The 14963-nt window shown below is 36.9% G+C and overlaps 1 protein-coding gene across 2 annotated transcripts in view; it reads left to right on the forward strand.

The window, feature by feature from the left end:
- Positions 1–14963, forward strand: part of Adamts19 (ADAM metallopeptidase with thrombospondin type 1 motif 19) — a 201833-nt gene that overhangs the window by 95701 nt on the left and 91169 nt on the right. For both annotated transcript variants that reach the window (XM_006983018.4, XM_076555293.1), the window contains 2 exons: positions 7342–7482; positions 9629–9779. In XM_006983018.4, the coding sequence (XP_006983080.1) occupies positions 7342–7482; positions 9629–9779 (292 nt within the window). The remainder of the gene's footprint in view (positions 1–7341; positions 7483–9628; positions 9780–14963) is intronic.

A 14963-nucleotide genomic window follows, 5' to 3' on the forward strand; every position in this document is an offset into this window, starting at 1 on the left:
AGGCAGCGACAGTGTACAGATGTTCAGCAGTGCTCACCAGAAATAAAAGGTAGTTCTCATTATGTCTAACATAGTCTATATTTTAAGGACACAGATGTTAAAGGTCACTAGAAATATGGGCCTGAAGATCCTATATTTATTGAATAGTCCCTTTGTAGATAATGAAAGGTTAAAATCTGAGTTGAAACAGAAGTGAAGATTTGCATAGGAAAGCCTTTTACCAGAGAATAATGACACACGTTAGGCTAGAATTAACTGTTCCAGGCAAAGTTAAATTGAAGTCAGTTGACAGATGGTTTGAATAATGGTATAAAGAGTAGGTTTTAGCTAGTGTATCATTAGTTCTCAGAACTTTGAGTAAATAAGAGTCATCCAGAAAATGAACTAAAGTGAAGTTCCTTAACCCCTATCCATCCATGTTTTCTTTCAGTTGATGTTAGCAAGGCCAGGGAATATACAGTCTATAACGGTCCTCATGTCACTCCACATGTCCTGTCACTCTGTTGCAAGCCCTCCATTCATCGCGTTTTCAGGATCCCTTCTTGTTGAGAAAAGTGAAAGGATTTTTACATGGGAGGCTGGGGACCTGATGGTGCACAGGTGGATAGGATCAGCCCTTGTCATTGCTGATGGCACTAGTGGCAGCAGAGGGGAGACGGGAAGGAAATGTTTAGGATAAAAACCTCAGGACCTGTCCTAAGGAGGCGAGGATTCACCAGCCCCCATGGGCAGCAAACTTAGCGGTGGGTACAGCTTGGTCTCGATCACACCTCTGATGCCATCTCCTACAATACCAGGGCGTAGTTTGAGCTTCTCAGCTGTGAGCAACACTGGCAGGGCAGGCTTATGAAATGTGGGGAAAGTTTAAGGAAACCTCTTGTCCTCTTGTGCCCGTGTCTGTCTGTCTGTCTGTCTGTCTGTCTCTCTTTCTCTCTCTACCTTTCTTAACTGTTTTTTTCTTCTAATTTTTACTTTTTTAACTTTTGGACTGGAGAGACAACCCATACCTGCATCCATGCCAGGCAAACATTTTAGCACACATCTAGTTTGTTGCCCTGTCTTACACATATTTTAGAAGTGCTAATGGAAATACTTGTTTCATGGATGTTTTTGCAAATTAAAATGAGCTATGTGATTAAAAACTAAAAATAAAAGATTTAAAACTATTTCTTGTAATTCCTAATAACTATTTTTCCATGAGGACACAGCGGTGCAATTACGTCAAATCAGATATATTCATGCATTGAATGTAATCAAGTGCCATGTTTATGGAAACCAATTTAGTTCCAGTTAGACATGACAATCACTTGTTTCTTCTTTTATTAATTTTTAAGCACAATATACAGCTTCTAGAGAAAATATTATATCATGAAACACATTAACACTCATAAGAAGATCCCCTTTAAATTTTTTTTGAGAATTTCATACATGAAAATTGTAACTGCCTTATTTCCTCCCTTCCCCCTCCAGTTCTTTCCACGTCCCTTTCTCAAGATCATGACCTGTTCTTTAATTATTACTATTGTGCTGAGTCTATTTAGTGTTGTTACTTATGTGTATGTGTTTAAGCTGACCGTTTGGGATTGGATGATCTGGGGGTTCATTCTTGAAGGGAACTGTCTTTCTCTCCGCAGTCACTGAATTTCTGTAGCTTTTCACCTAGGGATGGGCAGTGTGAGATTTTCCCCATCTAAATTTCCATTTCAACTGATGCTCTTAGGAGGATCTTGTTTAGGCATTGTTGAGGTATTGTTGACATTTCATGGGTGCAGCTTCCTTGTCAAGTCTAGAAGACACTATCTCACAGCAGGTCTTCTGGTCCTTGGCTCTCAACAATCTTCCCACCCTTCTTCCATGCTGTTCCCTGAGCCTTAGGTCTAGGGGATAGACCTATACCTAAGATATAACAGGTGTAGATATACCAGTTGAGTCTAAACACCATCAAGCCACTTCTCGGTATTTTGACATTGAGAATGTCTGAATGGACATACTCTGCTGTAAGAGCTTTTATGACAAGGCATGAGAGCTGCATATCTCTGTGTGTCTAAGTGCTGAGAATACACTTAGGAATTTTGTTTGTTTAGAAAAAAAATGGTAGTAGCAGGTTCTTCTCTAGAGTCTGCGACCTTTCCTGAAAGGGGTAGTTGGTTAAGTTTCCAGTACCAGGCATGAATTCTCTCCTATTTAGTGTGCCTTAAGTTCAATTACACAACTGTTTGTCACTGCTAAGATATAAGTGCCACTATTGCACTCTTGTGGATACCTTACCACGCTGGTCATATTGTGGTTATCAGGCCTTACAGCTGAGTATGATTTTTGGTTGCTTTTTTTTTCCTCTTGACAACTTGCAATAACACCTTCTAATACTGAGAGTTATTCCATGTGAAGGAGTGGTCCAGGTTAGTTTCTGCTCTGTTCCTTCAAGTATATGGTGCCTTCTGCAACAGGGTCTATCTTCAAGATCTGGGAGGCAACCAAGTACAATTGAGCAGGAACTGACCTGAAAGACTATTATTTTGGAGTCTGCTGGATTCCCCTGACCAGTAACTGGAAGGGAGGCTTCCCTGCCTCAAACTGGGTATGCTGTAATCTGTGGCTTTGTGGGGAGCCATTATTACACTATATGGCTTAACTCCTCCATTTAATATTTATATAAATAATATATAATATCAATAACAATAAACATGATAATATATTATCTATAATAGTATTTTAGGAATGTTAATAATATATTTTCCTATTGCTTTTTAAAACATCTTCAGTGCTATTTTGTCTCTCTCTCCTCCCTCCACCTCTGTGTTAGAGAAAAACTCTTCTCTTTTAAAATATTACTGTTTACAAATCAAATCCTTTCCAAATTACTCCCAAAATGGGAGTGAGTGCATGTGTTATCCAACTGTTCCAGCATCAGAAGGGACCATCTTCAAGATCCAGACCAGTCTCCAGCTTTCCACAGGATATCACAAAAACTTCCTGGCAGGGACTTTTAAACAAGTTGAGAAGTTTTATAAGATAAAAATATTTTTTCAGTTGACTTGACAACCATGTACAATGTTAGCAGAGAGTTCATTTGCCCAAGGCTTTTTGTCAAAATGAATTTAAACTGAGATTATTAAAATGTAGTTCAGTTGTACAGCGTGAGGAGAGGTGTTACTAATGTCTTACTTTGAAATAGTTTTCCGTGCAGGGTACACTATGTGGTTACAGAGATGCGTATATATGGAGAGATGTGTTTCTTCTAAAATGGGAGGCAGAAAAAAAATACCCCCAGAGCACAAATCATGTGTTAAAATGGAGTTTGGTACAAGGGAAGCTCTGGAGTCGGGTGGTCCAGAAGTCTGTCTGGTTGAGCATTGGCCTAAGAGGATATGCACCTAAGTCACATGACCCGCCTTGACCTCAGAGCTTCCTCATCTGTAAGATGGAAGACATTCTAATGGGAACTCTATGAGGCTATTATGAAGGTTAAATGATATCATTGCAAATGACTAATATGTTGACGGGCACAGATAAAGATTAACAATTGTTTTATTTCAAAGCTGTAGCGTCAAGACTTAGCAATGTTTCCTGATGACTCCAGATGTGCTTCAAAATAGCCATATTCCAATTTTTTTTGATAATCTGTTCTGATGTGAATCATACAGGAAATGTTAATGATCAATAAATAATGATTCCATCATCAGCTCTTTCCACGGCTAAAGCTAAGTTCTAATGTTATTATCAGATTCCCGGAGGGAAAGTGGTCATCAGAATAAGAGGCTGCCCTCTTCCTCAACTGGAAAATCACATCACTCCTTTGGAAATGGACAGATTGTTAAGTCTTGGAAGTTAAATCTCCCAAATGGATACATTACTTAAGAAGTTTTATTGTTGTGTTTGTAAAATGCCAATATTTGTGCATGACTCTAGAGACTGCTTCAGCAGGATGGAAGAACTGATCGTATTTCACATGATCAGTCAGTGACTGTTAACTAAAGTGGTGCCCAATGAGCATGCTATAGTCAGCATCCACCGGGGAGATGAGGCAGTGATACTTCCAGGGACTGCATCAGAAGCAAGAAGTTAGAGGTGCCGTCAGGCATCCTGACTATTCTGTGAGATTGTGCCAACTTTACAGGTGCTTCTTTGATTTAAAAATGTCTTCATAAATATATTTTGATCATGTTTCCCCCTCACACAACTCCTCTCAGATCCTCTCCACCTCCCTACCCACCCTCCCTTGTTTAAATTTAATAACTAAGCAAAGTAATTCTTGCTCTGATAAATTTTTTTGATGAGCCTTATGCCCACACTTTCAAAAAATAAAGAGAACACAGCACATCACCTGGATCTCTGTGTATCTTTTGTCAAAAGAGACTAATGCAATAAAACTTTGTTTATTTACCACCTCAGAATATAGCAGCCTCTATGCGGTCACTTTATAAACAATTTTCAACAGCCCTATACAGTCTTTACAACAAGGAGTAAGTAGGTTTGCATATATTAAACAAACCTTTATATGTCTGCTTTTTCAATGTTAGCCTTTATTCATGAGTGATTACATTCAAATCCTGAGTTTGAGAATTTATTGGACATTATAAGAATTGTGTTCTTAAGGAGAAGAGATTGTATTTGAGCTGTATAGAGTGTGAGTTCTAGATGCCAGACACTTAGGTATCCTGAAAGGTCGTTGTGCTCAAGAATTTTGAAAATAACTACAATTAAAAAAAAAAAAAGATGGGCAGTGGTGGCTCACACCTTTAATTTCAGCACTCGATAGGCAGAGTGAGGCAGATCTCTGTGAGTTTGAAGCCAGCCTAGTCTACAGAGTGAGATCCAGGACAGGCACCAAAACTACATAGAGAAACCCTGTCTCGAAAAAAAAAATGTATAATACAACTTAGAGAATATTGAACATTAGTCTTCAAAAAATCCTATGGTAAGATAAGTCAATATATAAATAGACAAGGTAGAGGCTAGTAAAATCTTTTAGCAATAATCTGCAGATGCTTTGAATATTAAGTACAACCTGTATGGGCAAAAAAGCCTGGAGAAAGACAACTTGGAGGTGAAGGGTAAGGGATGGACTGCACAATGCCCAGTGTGTGATGGCTGACTGCAACCTTATAAACCACCTGCCATCTCCTTTATTCTTTCCAGCTGTAGACAAATCTTCAATAGCTAAATATGTAATTATTCGTAAAACATAGGATTATTTACAAGGTGTTAAATTTTATGTTCATTTTGACAGGAATTTTTATGTTTACCATGGTTTGCTTCTTCAGTAATTTCTCAATATAGAAACTGCTTTTCCATCTCATATTTTAGTAGTAAGATCTGTGGGACACGCCATTATTATGGACACTACCTGTCCCCATGTTCTTAGGGGTCAGACCTGTGGGGTACATAGTTATTATGGACACTACCTGGTCCCATGTTCTTAAGGAAAAGATCTGTGGAGTACATAGTTGCTGTGGACACTCTTGTCTACATATTGTTAGGGAGAGGCCTGAGGATCAATAATTACTTTGAATGTTGACTATCCATCCCCATGTTCTTAGAGGGAACGCCTGTGGAGTATATGTTGCTGTGGAAGGTCTCTATCCCCATGTTCATGGGGATATTAACTGTGGAACACCTACTATGGAAGTTCACTGTCCTCACGTTCTTAGAAGGGAGTCCTGTGGATCACATAGTTACTATAGAATCTCTCAGTTCCCATGCTATAGTGGAGAGTCTTGTGAATAATTAGTTATTGCTATCACTGTTCTTTCTTTCTTTCTTTCTTTCTTTCTTTTTTTCTTTTTTCTTCCTTCCTTTCTTCTTCTTCCTCCTCTTCCTCTTCTTCTTTTGTTGTTTTGGTGTTGGCTTGTTTATTTTGAGGCAAGGTTCTCATAAAAAGTATTTAGTATCATGTTTACAATAAAAATATTTTATATTAAGACAGAAAAGATGAAAGGGCCTCATATGGTATGTATATTGAGCATAGGAAGTGCTAAATAATAGTTAATTACAAGAACATAAGAAACATAGTTGAGAAATTCCAAGGTTTTTAAATAAATGAAATGGCAAAAGGTGAATGGCCTAGGTCTCGATTGGGTCATCTTGAAATTGCTGTAATAGGAGATTAGAAAGCAGATTCTTACTAAAGTCAGCTTTATTTATTTTATTTTATTTTATTTATGTATGTATTTATTTATTTATGTATTTATTTTTTGGTTTTTCAAGACAGGGTTTCTCTGTGTAGCTTTGCACCTTTCCTGGAACTCCCTTTAGAGACCAGGCTGGCCTCAAATTCAGAGAGATTGGCCTGCCTCTGCCTTGCAAGTGCTGGGATTAAAAGTGCACGCCACCACCACCCAGCCTAAAGTCAGCTTTTATTATAGGTCCATTTCACAGAGGTAAAGTAGAAGTAAATGGAAGGAGAATGTCAGGAAAACCTACTGGGTTAAGACCCAAGAAGACTGTCACACTAATTGTCTCCATTGTCTAGTGAAAGTGTTTTGTAATCTCTGTTTGGTGGCAATAGGAAGAGAAAAGAGATAACAGTTCAAAGAAATATTCTGGGACTATACTGGACAAGAGTTTTCTCCAACCACAGTGATTGTGTGTTTGGGAATAGGAGGACCAAGTGTTGGTGTGACGATAATTTGAAATTCAGTAGCTAGATAAACCATAACAAACCACCAGATGAAAAAGAGGACAGGTCTAAGTCAAAGTTTTAAAGATGAAAAGCTGCAGTTACGTTCGGTTGGAGATGGTTCTAAAGTTTGTATTTGGAGATGACCCAAATTTTCAGAGTAGGCTCTCCACTTAAATCAACAGATTTATGATCCAATAGAAAAGATAATGATGGCCAAGACATTTTCCAAGAGATATTTTTATTATTTGAGGTGTGTGGGAGAACATGGAATTGTGAAGCAGATGAAGAAAATATTCCAAGAAGTTAGTTGCTCAGTTTGGTTTTGTTTGGCTAAGAGGTACTTCTTGTTTTAAAAGAACAAATTACTGAAGACAAAGATAAGAAACCAATAAGGATGAATGAAAATTTGCTACTTTTTATTCGTATAAACAATGCAAAAATATATGTACAGCTCAGTTTCTTATATACATCTAAGCATGCATCTTAAATATATATTTGGGAAAATGTTCTTAATCAAATTACATCATTTATTTTAAACATGGATGATAAAATTTAAAAAATAAATGTAACTTAAAATTCAGTCTTATTTTGCAACTAATTTCTTCCGAACAAAATTTCCCATTGGATGTTTTGACTGGAATACCACTGTAGTAATAAAAGATATAAAAATACCTCTTGTTTAATATGGATATTTTTCTTTCAATTATATTCTAAATCAGCATGGGCATCAATCATGACAATGACCACCCGTCATGTGCTGATGGTCTTCATATCATGTCTGGTGAATGGATCAAAGGACAAAATCTTGGTGATGTTTCATGGTCCAGGTGTAGCAAGGAAGACTTGGAAAGATTTCTCAGGTACAAGTGTCATTAATTACTTTTTCATTGTGAATATTTGTGAGTTCCTGCTGACTGCCAACCAGTAAAGTTGATGTGACACAGTAGAAACAGAGAGCTTGATTCTGCCTGGCTCTTTCATTGATTCAGTAGATGAACTAGAACACATAGTTTAACTTACCTGTTTTTCAGTTCTCATATTTCTCAGATTAAATGATGGGCAGGATGATTTGAAAGGTCAAAAATTGCTATGATTTTGGAAATGTGTCACCAAATGTAGTTGCCTCTTCAGTGTTAGAATTGACAGGCTCGTTGAGCATCACACAACACACCTGTTAGCACTTGGAATTCCTTAAACATGTGGTGCTCCACCTTCCTAATATTATGACCCTTTAGTATAGTTCCTCACATTGTTGTGACCTCCCAACCCTAAAATTATTTTATTGCTACTTCACAGCTGTAATTTTGCTATTGTCATGAATCATAATGTAATTATCTGATATACAGGATATCTGATATGTGACCTCCAATGGTATTATGATCCACAGGTTCAGAACCATTGCCTTAAATAAACCTTCACTTTTCATTTATGGTACTTTTAGGCTGTAAATACTTTTTCTAATAAGAAGCAGTTCTAGCCTCTGTGGCCTATAGGACACCTTAAGTCTATTACAGCTCTTACTGAGAGTAACAGTTAGCTTCTATCTAGCCAGAAGCAGAAATGAAAAATACCGCTACTGTTCTTGTTTTTGTCTTAAAGTGCTTGTACTTTTTCTTGTACAAAGGACCAGGTAAAAAGACTAGGTGGCATGTGAAGGAGTAAGAGAGATGTTTAAGATCTCCATAAATCTAAAAGTTTACCTATCTAGTTAAATCATCACAAAGATGAAATTTATTCATTTGTCCATATTCTTTAAATAAGTGGACCTATTTTATCTATTAGATATTAAGATATGGTAAAATATAATGTTTATTTGGATCTGCCCATATGTGCAGTGGTGTGTGGTCATCCTCTGGGTCATGAGCAATTGTACTGCTACATCCCCAAAGGAGAGTAGCTTTCCCTCCCTCAGGAACATCAGCTGTCAATAGTTCCTCAGATAATAGGTCTTCTGGGGCTCCTCCCCTATCCATACTGGAATTATGACTGTCTTGATCCTGTGGACCTTATCCAGATAACCCCTGCAGTTTCGAGTTGATGCATGCAGCACTCATATCATGACCAAACTCAACACTTCACAGCTCTGACTTACACTGATTACTGACTCTTACCTCATTTTCCATGAAGCTGCCCAAAGCTTGGATCATGTGATGTCGATATGGTGATAGACACCCATCCACAGCCGAGTAATCAGAATTTCTTAAATTTGGCCCTTGGACTCTACTTCAACTACTCTTGGAGAATTAGGGGAATTTGGAAGAAGGTAGTGGTGGGTGGATATGAGCAATATACATTGTGTGAAAGTATAAAACTTTCAAAGAACAAAATCCTTATTTAAAATATATAATGTCTGTATTTCTATTCTAAAATTTGTTCAGTGGAGTCTGTACCTGCTCTTTGTCATGACAGCTCAGGATGTCATTCAGAGCATTGATAACTTGAAAACACCATCATCAATTGCATCAGTATACTGCAGTATACCCTATTGAGCTTGTTCTGGAAAAACTTGCAAGATTTGTATTGCTGTCTTCACATGTCAGGATTAGGATCAAATTAAATGTCATATCAAAAACGGAAGCTGTATCACAATGTTCAGTACAGGCATAGCCTGACTGCTAATATTCATTAGAAAAATGATTGCTTTAAATCCCCAAATAGGAGTGAAATGACACTTTGGGCAAGTTACTCTCAGAGGATGAACTTATATTTCTTACAAATACATAAAAAAATGTAACATCACAGCCATTTAGACCAGCTGAACTGATTCCTCTGGACAGTGTTTATAATCAAAATATTCTGTTAACTTGAATAGTATTGTTATTATTAGTATTACCTTAGCTTTGTTATAAATGAAGTGTTCTCAAATGCAGAATTCTTTCTAAAGTGTTCAATGGCAGAGCTACTAAGGAGGGATTTAAATTTATTATGAAGTTGTTCTTCTTACTGAATAATCATAACGACTTTTTCGATGAAATTCAAACTTTTAATGGATCTGCATGTTGACAGGTCGAAGGCCAGTAGCTGCTTGCTACAGACAAATCCACAGAGTCTCAGTTCTGTGCTGGTCCCCTCAAAACTGCCAGGGATGGCGTACACTGCAGATGAACAGTGCCAGATTCTCTTTGGGCCTTTGGCTTCCTTTTGTCAAGAGATGCAGGTAAGAGGCAAGGGCAGCTATCCTTGATCGCTCACATTGGTTGTTTAGAATCACTCATTGGTGGAGGAGACGACTTTATTTTAGTATGTGTTGATCCAAATCATGCCAGTCCTCAAAAGAAATTTCTGAGGAAAAATAGTAATGTATTTGGTCAATTCCTCCCAACTCTACACCTACCTGAGGACCACAGGACCCTCACCTGCCTTCCTGCCCTGATTCTGACCCAACCCATTTCAAGTAGGGACCGTAGATTTGAACCACTCATTCTGAAATTCCTGCTATTTTCTCTGGACTTTGGAAGTGAAAGCAATACGGCATGGGTAGTTAATAAGTTAATAAAAAAAAAAAAAAAAGTCAGAGAGGAAAAACCCAAAACTTACTACTTTAAAAAATGCACTGAAGTCAAGCAGCTATTTTTGTTGTTGTAGAATAATGCTTCCATTTTAAATTTTAAGCTTTTTTAATTGTTAACTGGGTAAAATGCAGGAAAATGATGTACGGATATGTAGTTGTGGTAGAAGAGTCATCCATTCTTAAACATAAAGTGTTAAAAATCATTTCTTACCAAAAGAAAATTTTGGGAGTCTTTAAACTGAATGGCCACTGTCCTCAGTAAAACCTTCTATTTATCGATTTTCTATTTGCTTAGTTTATATTGTCATTTGTCACAAGCTCACTTGTATTGCTTTAGGCTTTTTAATCTCTGCATATTTTATTGCTTAGAGGATTTAAAAAAACAATTCTGTTTCTCAGTATTTTAACAGTGTCCTATTTTAAATTAAACATTGCTCAAATAAATTGTTTAAAGTTTAAGTATCCAGAACTGTTCCTCTTTTTCATTTCAAATTTTGTACACACACACACACACACACACACACACACACACACACACACACACACTCACACACACACACACACACACACACACACACACACACACACACACACTCACACACACTATTTAACCTATTATATTTTTAGTTTTCATGGTGACACCTCTGCTGTTGAGAGGATCTGACCCAGGTCTAGGCTTCAGATCACATGTTTTTAATTAAGGAACCAGAGTACTGGAATCATCTTCAGTGTAGTTTCTGTTGCTACTCCAGTCTGCTGTGCTGAAGTCAGCCACAGACAGCATCTATGTGAACGAACATGGGAGTAGTATAGTAAAGCTTTATTGGCAAAGAGAGTTGGCCAGTCCCCAGTGGTTTACCAAACTCAGCTGTAGGGTTGAAAAACGTAAGTATTTAATATCTAATATACATAGATTAAATGTGGTCCCTTTTCACTTGGATTATAGAAACATGCGATGTGCAGCCACACAGGTGCACTCTGCTTTATGCTGTAGTCATCATACATGCTAATCTGTGCACACTGTAAACCACAAACCAGTTTATAAATTCTCCCTACACATCTGTATGCAGTTTAAACAATGATTAAACTGTACTCCTTTTGCCCAGATATTTACCCTCTTGCTGTTCTGCATTATGTATAAAGAGAAAGTCTACCCTTTGGTTTCATTTCTCATGCTGACTTCTTTTATTTGGATTTTGCTCATGGTAAATTTCCCTTCATCTGAAAAATGCCTCTCCACATTGAAGTATATTTTCACTATATACAGTGCTGGGCTGGCATTTGCTTTCTTGCCTTTTTGGAGATGTCTCCTTCTCTTCTGGGCTTGTACTTCCTACATATTCATGTCTTTTGTGAAATTTGACAAGACATGTGCAGTCATCCCTCCTTTGAACACATTTCTGCCCCTCCACTTCTGTCTTCGCCCCTCTTGATGACCATATTAAACGTGAAAACTAGGATGGCCTCACATGTTTCCTAATTTTTAAAAATATTCTCATTCATTCATTTATTCATATTCAATAATCCCACTTCACTTATTTTCAGGTTTAATGAATATTTGCCATATAATCTGTTCTGTGCTTAGACCTATCACACATACTTACTTACTTTGCATTATATATATTGTTTTCAATCAAAAGTGAGTTTCCACTGAGTCTACATTTGACTCCTTCTATAACCTGCCATACAGGTTTCTTTTACCCCACTGAGTAGATTTATAATTCCAGTTTAAAGTGAAAACTGCAACTATGTCTCCTCTCAGGTTCTAATGGTTTCATTTTTCTTTAGAAGGTATCGTATTTTACCAGGGCTCTTCACAGATAATTAGTATCTAATTGTGTAGTAGAAATTGTGATCTTTAAAGCAAGGATTAGCACTGTGTGTCCTGGGGAATGAAATGCTGGAATTCTAAGTTTAAAATCTCACAGAAGTGTAGTCATGAATACTTGTTCACATATTCTCTATGGCTGTGATCAGACTACAATGGTAGCATTAAACAGAGGTCATATGACCCCAAGACATGAAATACATATTATTTGGTACATTAAAAAAATCATGATGATTCCATTGTCAAGACTAGATTCTGTTGTATTCCACAAAAGAATAGGATGATTGGTTTGAACTTTTCATCATTATTACTTTTTTTTTCTTTTTATAGTACATTAAGATTTAAATTGGAAGCTTTGCATTGTCAGGTTTCTCCTGCCTTAAGTAGAATTTGTAGTATGATTTGTGTGTTGCATTAAGTCCAATCAGTAACAGACTCTTTCAGTCTCCTTTCATCTGGAGTTATATCTTTCGTGGTAGCAGCTTTGACCACCTGCATTCTGTGTTTTCAGTGTTGTGTCTTTCCCCCTTGTTCCAGCCACTTGATGCTAGGCTATGGCCAAGGGCAGCACTTCTGTCAAAACTGTAAAGAGAACTAACTTGCTTTGTGCGATTCCTTCAGCTTTGTGTTCACACCCCAGAGCACTGGGAGCTTGCTTTCTAGAAACATAACCCATCATTCTAACTCCAGATCTTTTCTCTTGCAATTATAAATATTTCCTTTTTCACGTTCTTATTTTATGGCTTCATTAAGAAGATACTGGCTGTTCCATTAATTTCTTGTTATTCACTGACTTTCTTCACACTTAGTGATGTTCTCTGCTGAAGAGTTCTTTGCAGCTTACTGCTTTATTAACTGGTCAGGTTTGCATTGTATTACTGCTTTATTAACTGGTATGTGCTCTGCATTTTCCTTCCAAAACCAACTGTTCATCTGTTGCTAGTAATCCTGAAACATGTTAAGAGACAATGACAAATTTACTTCACCTATAGAGGCACAGCTATCTATTAATAGCAAGCAATTCCCAGACGCAAGTGAACTAGATCCGTAGTGTTACTGCACACTAAAAGAAGCTTCACAGTTGAAGACTAACATCTAATGACTTTCCTTCAGTTGTCTGCTTACTTGGATTTCCTATCATTTTCTTGGACTTTCTACATGGCATGGCTTCTCTTTCCTCAACTAGGGTAACATATTCTATTTTCCTATGAAATGAACATCATGAATAAGTGTCCTTAGTACATAATTGTTGGTGATGAACAGATTTGTGTTTGCTTGAATGGGTCTTGAAGGAAATTTTAGTTCAATAATTTAGATTGACAAGTTTTGTGCATGTGTTTATGTTTTATTGTTGCTTATTGAATATAGAAGCTATGCATGTCCTTCCTTTGGCTCAGAATGTTTTCTTTACGGTACCCCGTGTCTCGAAAGAAAACCATCACTGTTAATTTGGGTTTTTATTGTAGACATTTCATAAATTCAAAGGATTATATGCTGAGATTTTAACAAACTAATGTGTGGCCCAACAAAAAGACTCAGCTGATAAACGTACTTACTACCAAGCCTGACACACTGAGCTCAATACCTAGCTCCCACTAGTAGGAGAGAATCAACTCCCACATACATGCTGGTACCCGTCCCCATACAAATAAATGAATATTTTTAAATAAATAAAAATAAATTATAGAAGGAATGTTAATGTGCATGTTTTGTGTGACTATATAAAACACAGAATTTTAAGTCATTTCTGGACTTGATTACATTATTCAATTCCTTAATATTAAAACAGAAAAAAAATTTGATCATTGTGCACTGTATTTTTTGACTTCTTACTCTATCAGCCTGTATTTAAATCTAAAATGATTAATTTTGGGCCCAGAGATGTTCCTCATAAGAGGAAAATCAATTTTACCTCTTCTAGTGATGGTAGACTAACTTACTTTATGATTGAAAAGCTTTTTTTACACACCATTCCATAAATGGTCTATAGTTGTAATAATCTGTTGAGCTATTGGGATTGTGTTTTATTGGGAAATCCATTTAAAAACAAGAAGTTACATGACTAAGGTTGAATTATTACTTGGATATATATGACTTCTGATCATTTACTTTGACAAAAACTTGAAAATATTTTAATGGAACCATTTGTGATGAAGAAAGAAAATTTATGATATTTATACATGGACAGCTAACTTCCCTTCCTGTTTAAATGTATAACAGCATATGTGTGTACGCCTACAAAAAGCCTATTTGAAATAAATACCCAAGTTCATATTATGTGTTTGAAAGGAATTTTTTTTCACTCCAAAGATTAAACCATGAATATTACTGCATTGTGTATTTGTGTTTGATGTTTCATGCAAACCATTTGAGATACTAAAAAGTTTTTTAACTGAAAAAATAAGAGATCCCCAACCAAGTTAAAGAATATGACTTGTTTCTGTGGAACTTTGAGAATGCTTTGTTTTAATGTCATACCCTACCCTACTCCTTAGAAAAGGCTGGGTAAGAACAACACTAATCTCACACATCTGACACATTGCACCTTTAAAAGTTAGAACAGTCTAGAGCATTTCTTCACTTTCTTTGGAGAGTTCGGCTTTAAGTGAACTGGCATTCTTCAGAACACTGAGACTATATAGGTTACTCAATATAGACCTCAAGACCTGCCAAACACCAAGGATTCAAGAGGCCCCCTCTGTGTGATTTATTATACCTGGTTATGCTTATCTTGAAAAGCTGCCAAGTTTGGTGTTTATCTTCTCAGTGTCTCCACTGGGAATTGATTAGAGCACCTGCTACTTTGAAGAGACAACTGCTCAGAGTTGAAGGTCGGCATTTAGACCACCAACCGTGGTCAGCCCTGAAATGACAGTGTAAGATTTACTCTTTGGTTAACTGGTGAACCAAAGTAATTTTTGTTTTAACACAAATAATTTTTTTGAATAGCAGCAAAGCCATTGTTTGGGGCGGGGGCGGGGGGATCCAGCATTTGACTCTTT

Source organism: Peromyscus maniculatus, chromosome 19, assembly GCF_049852395.1.
Source record: "Peromyscus maniculatus bairdii isolate BWxNUB_F1_BW_parent chromosome 19, HU_Pman_BW_mat_3.1, whole genome shotgun sequence".
Classification (NCBI taxonomy): domain Eukaryota; kingdom Metazoa; phylum Chordata; class Mammalia; order Rodentia; family Cricetidae; genus Peromyscus; species Peromyscus maniculatus.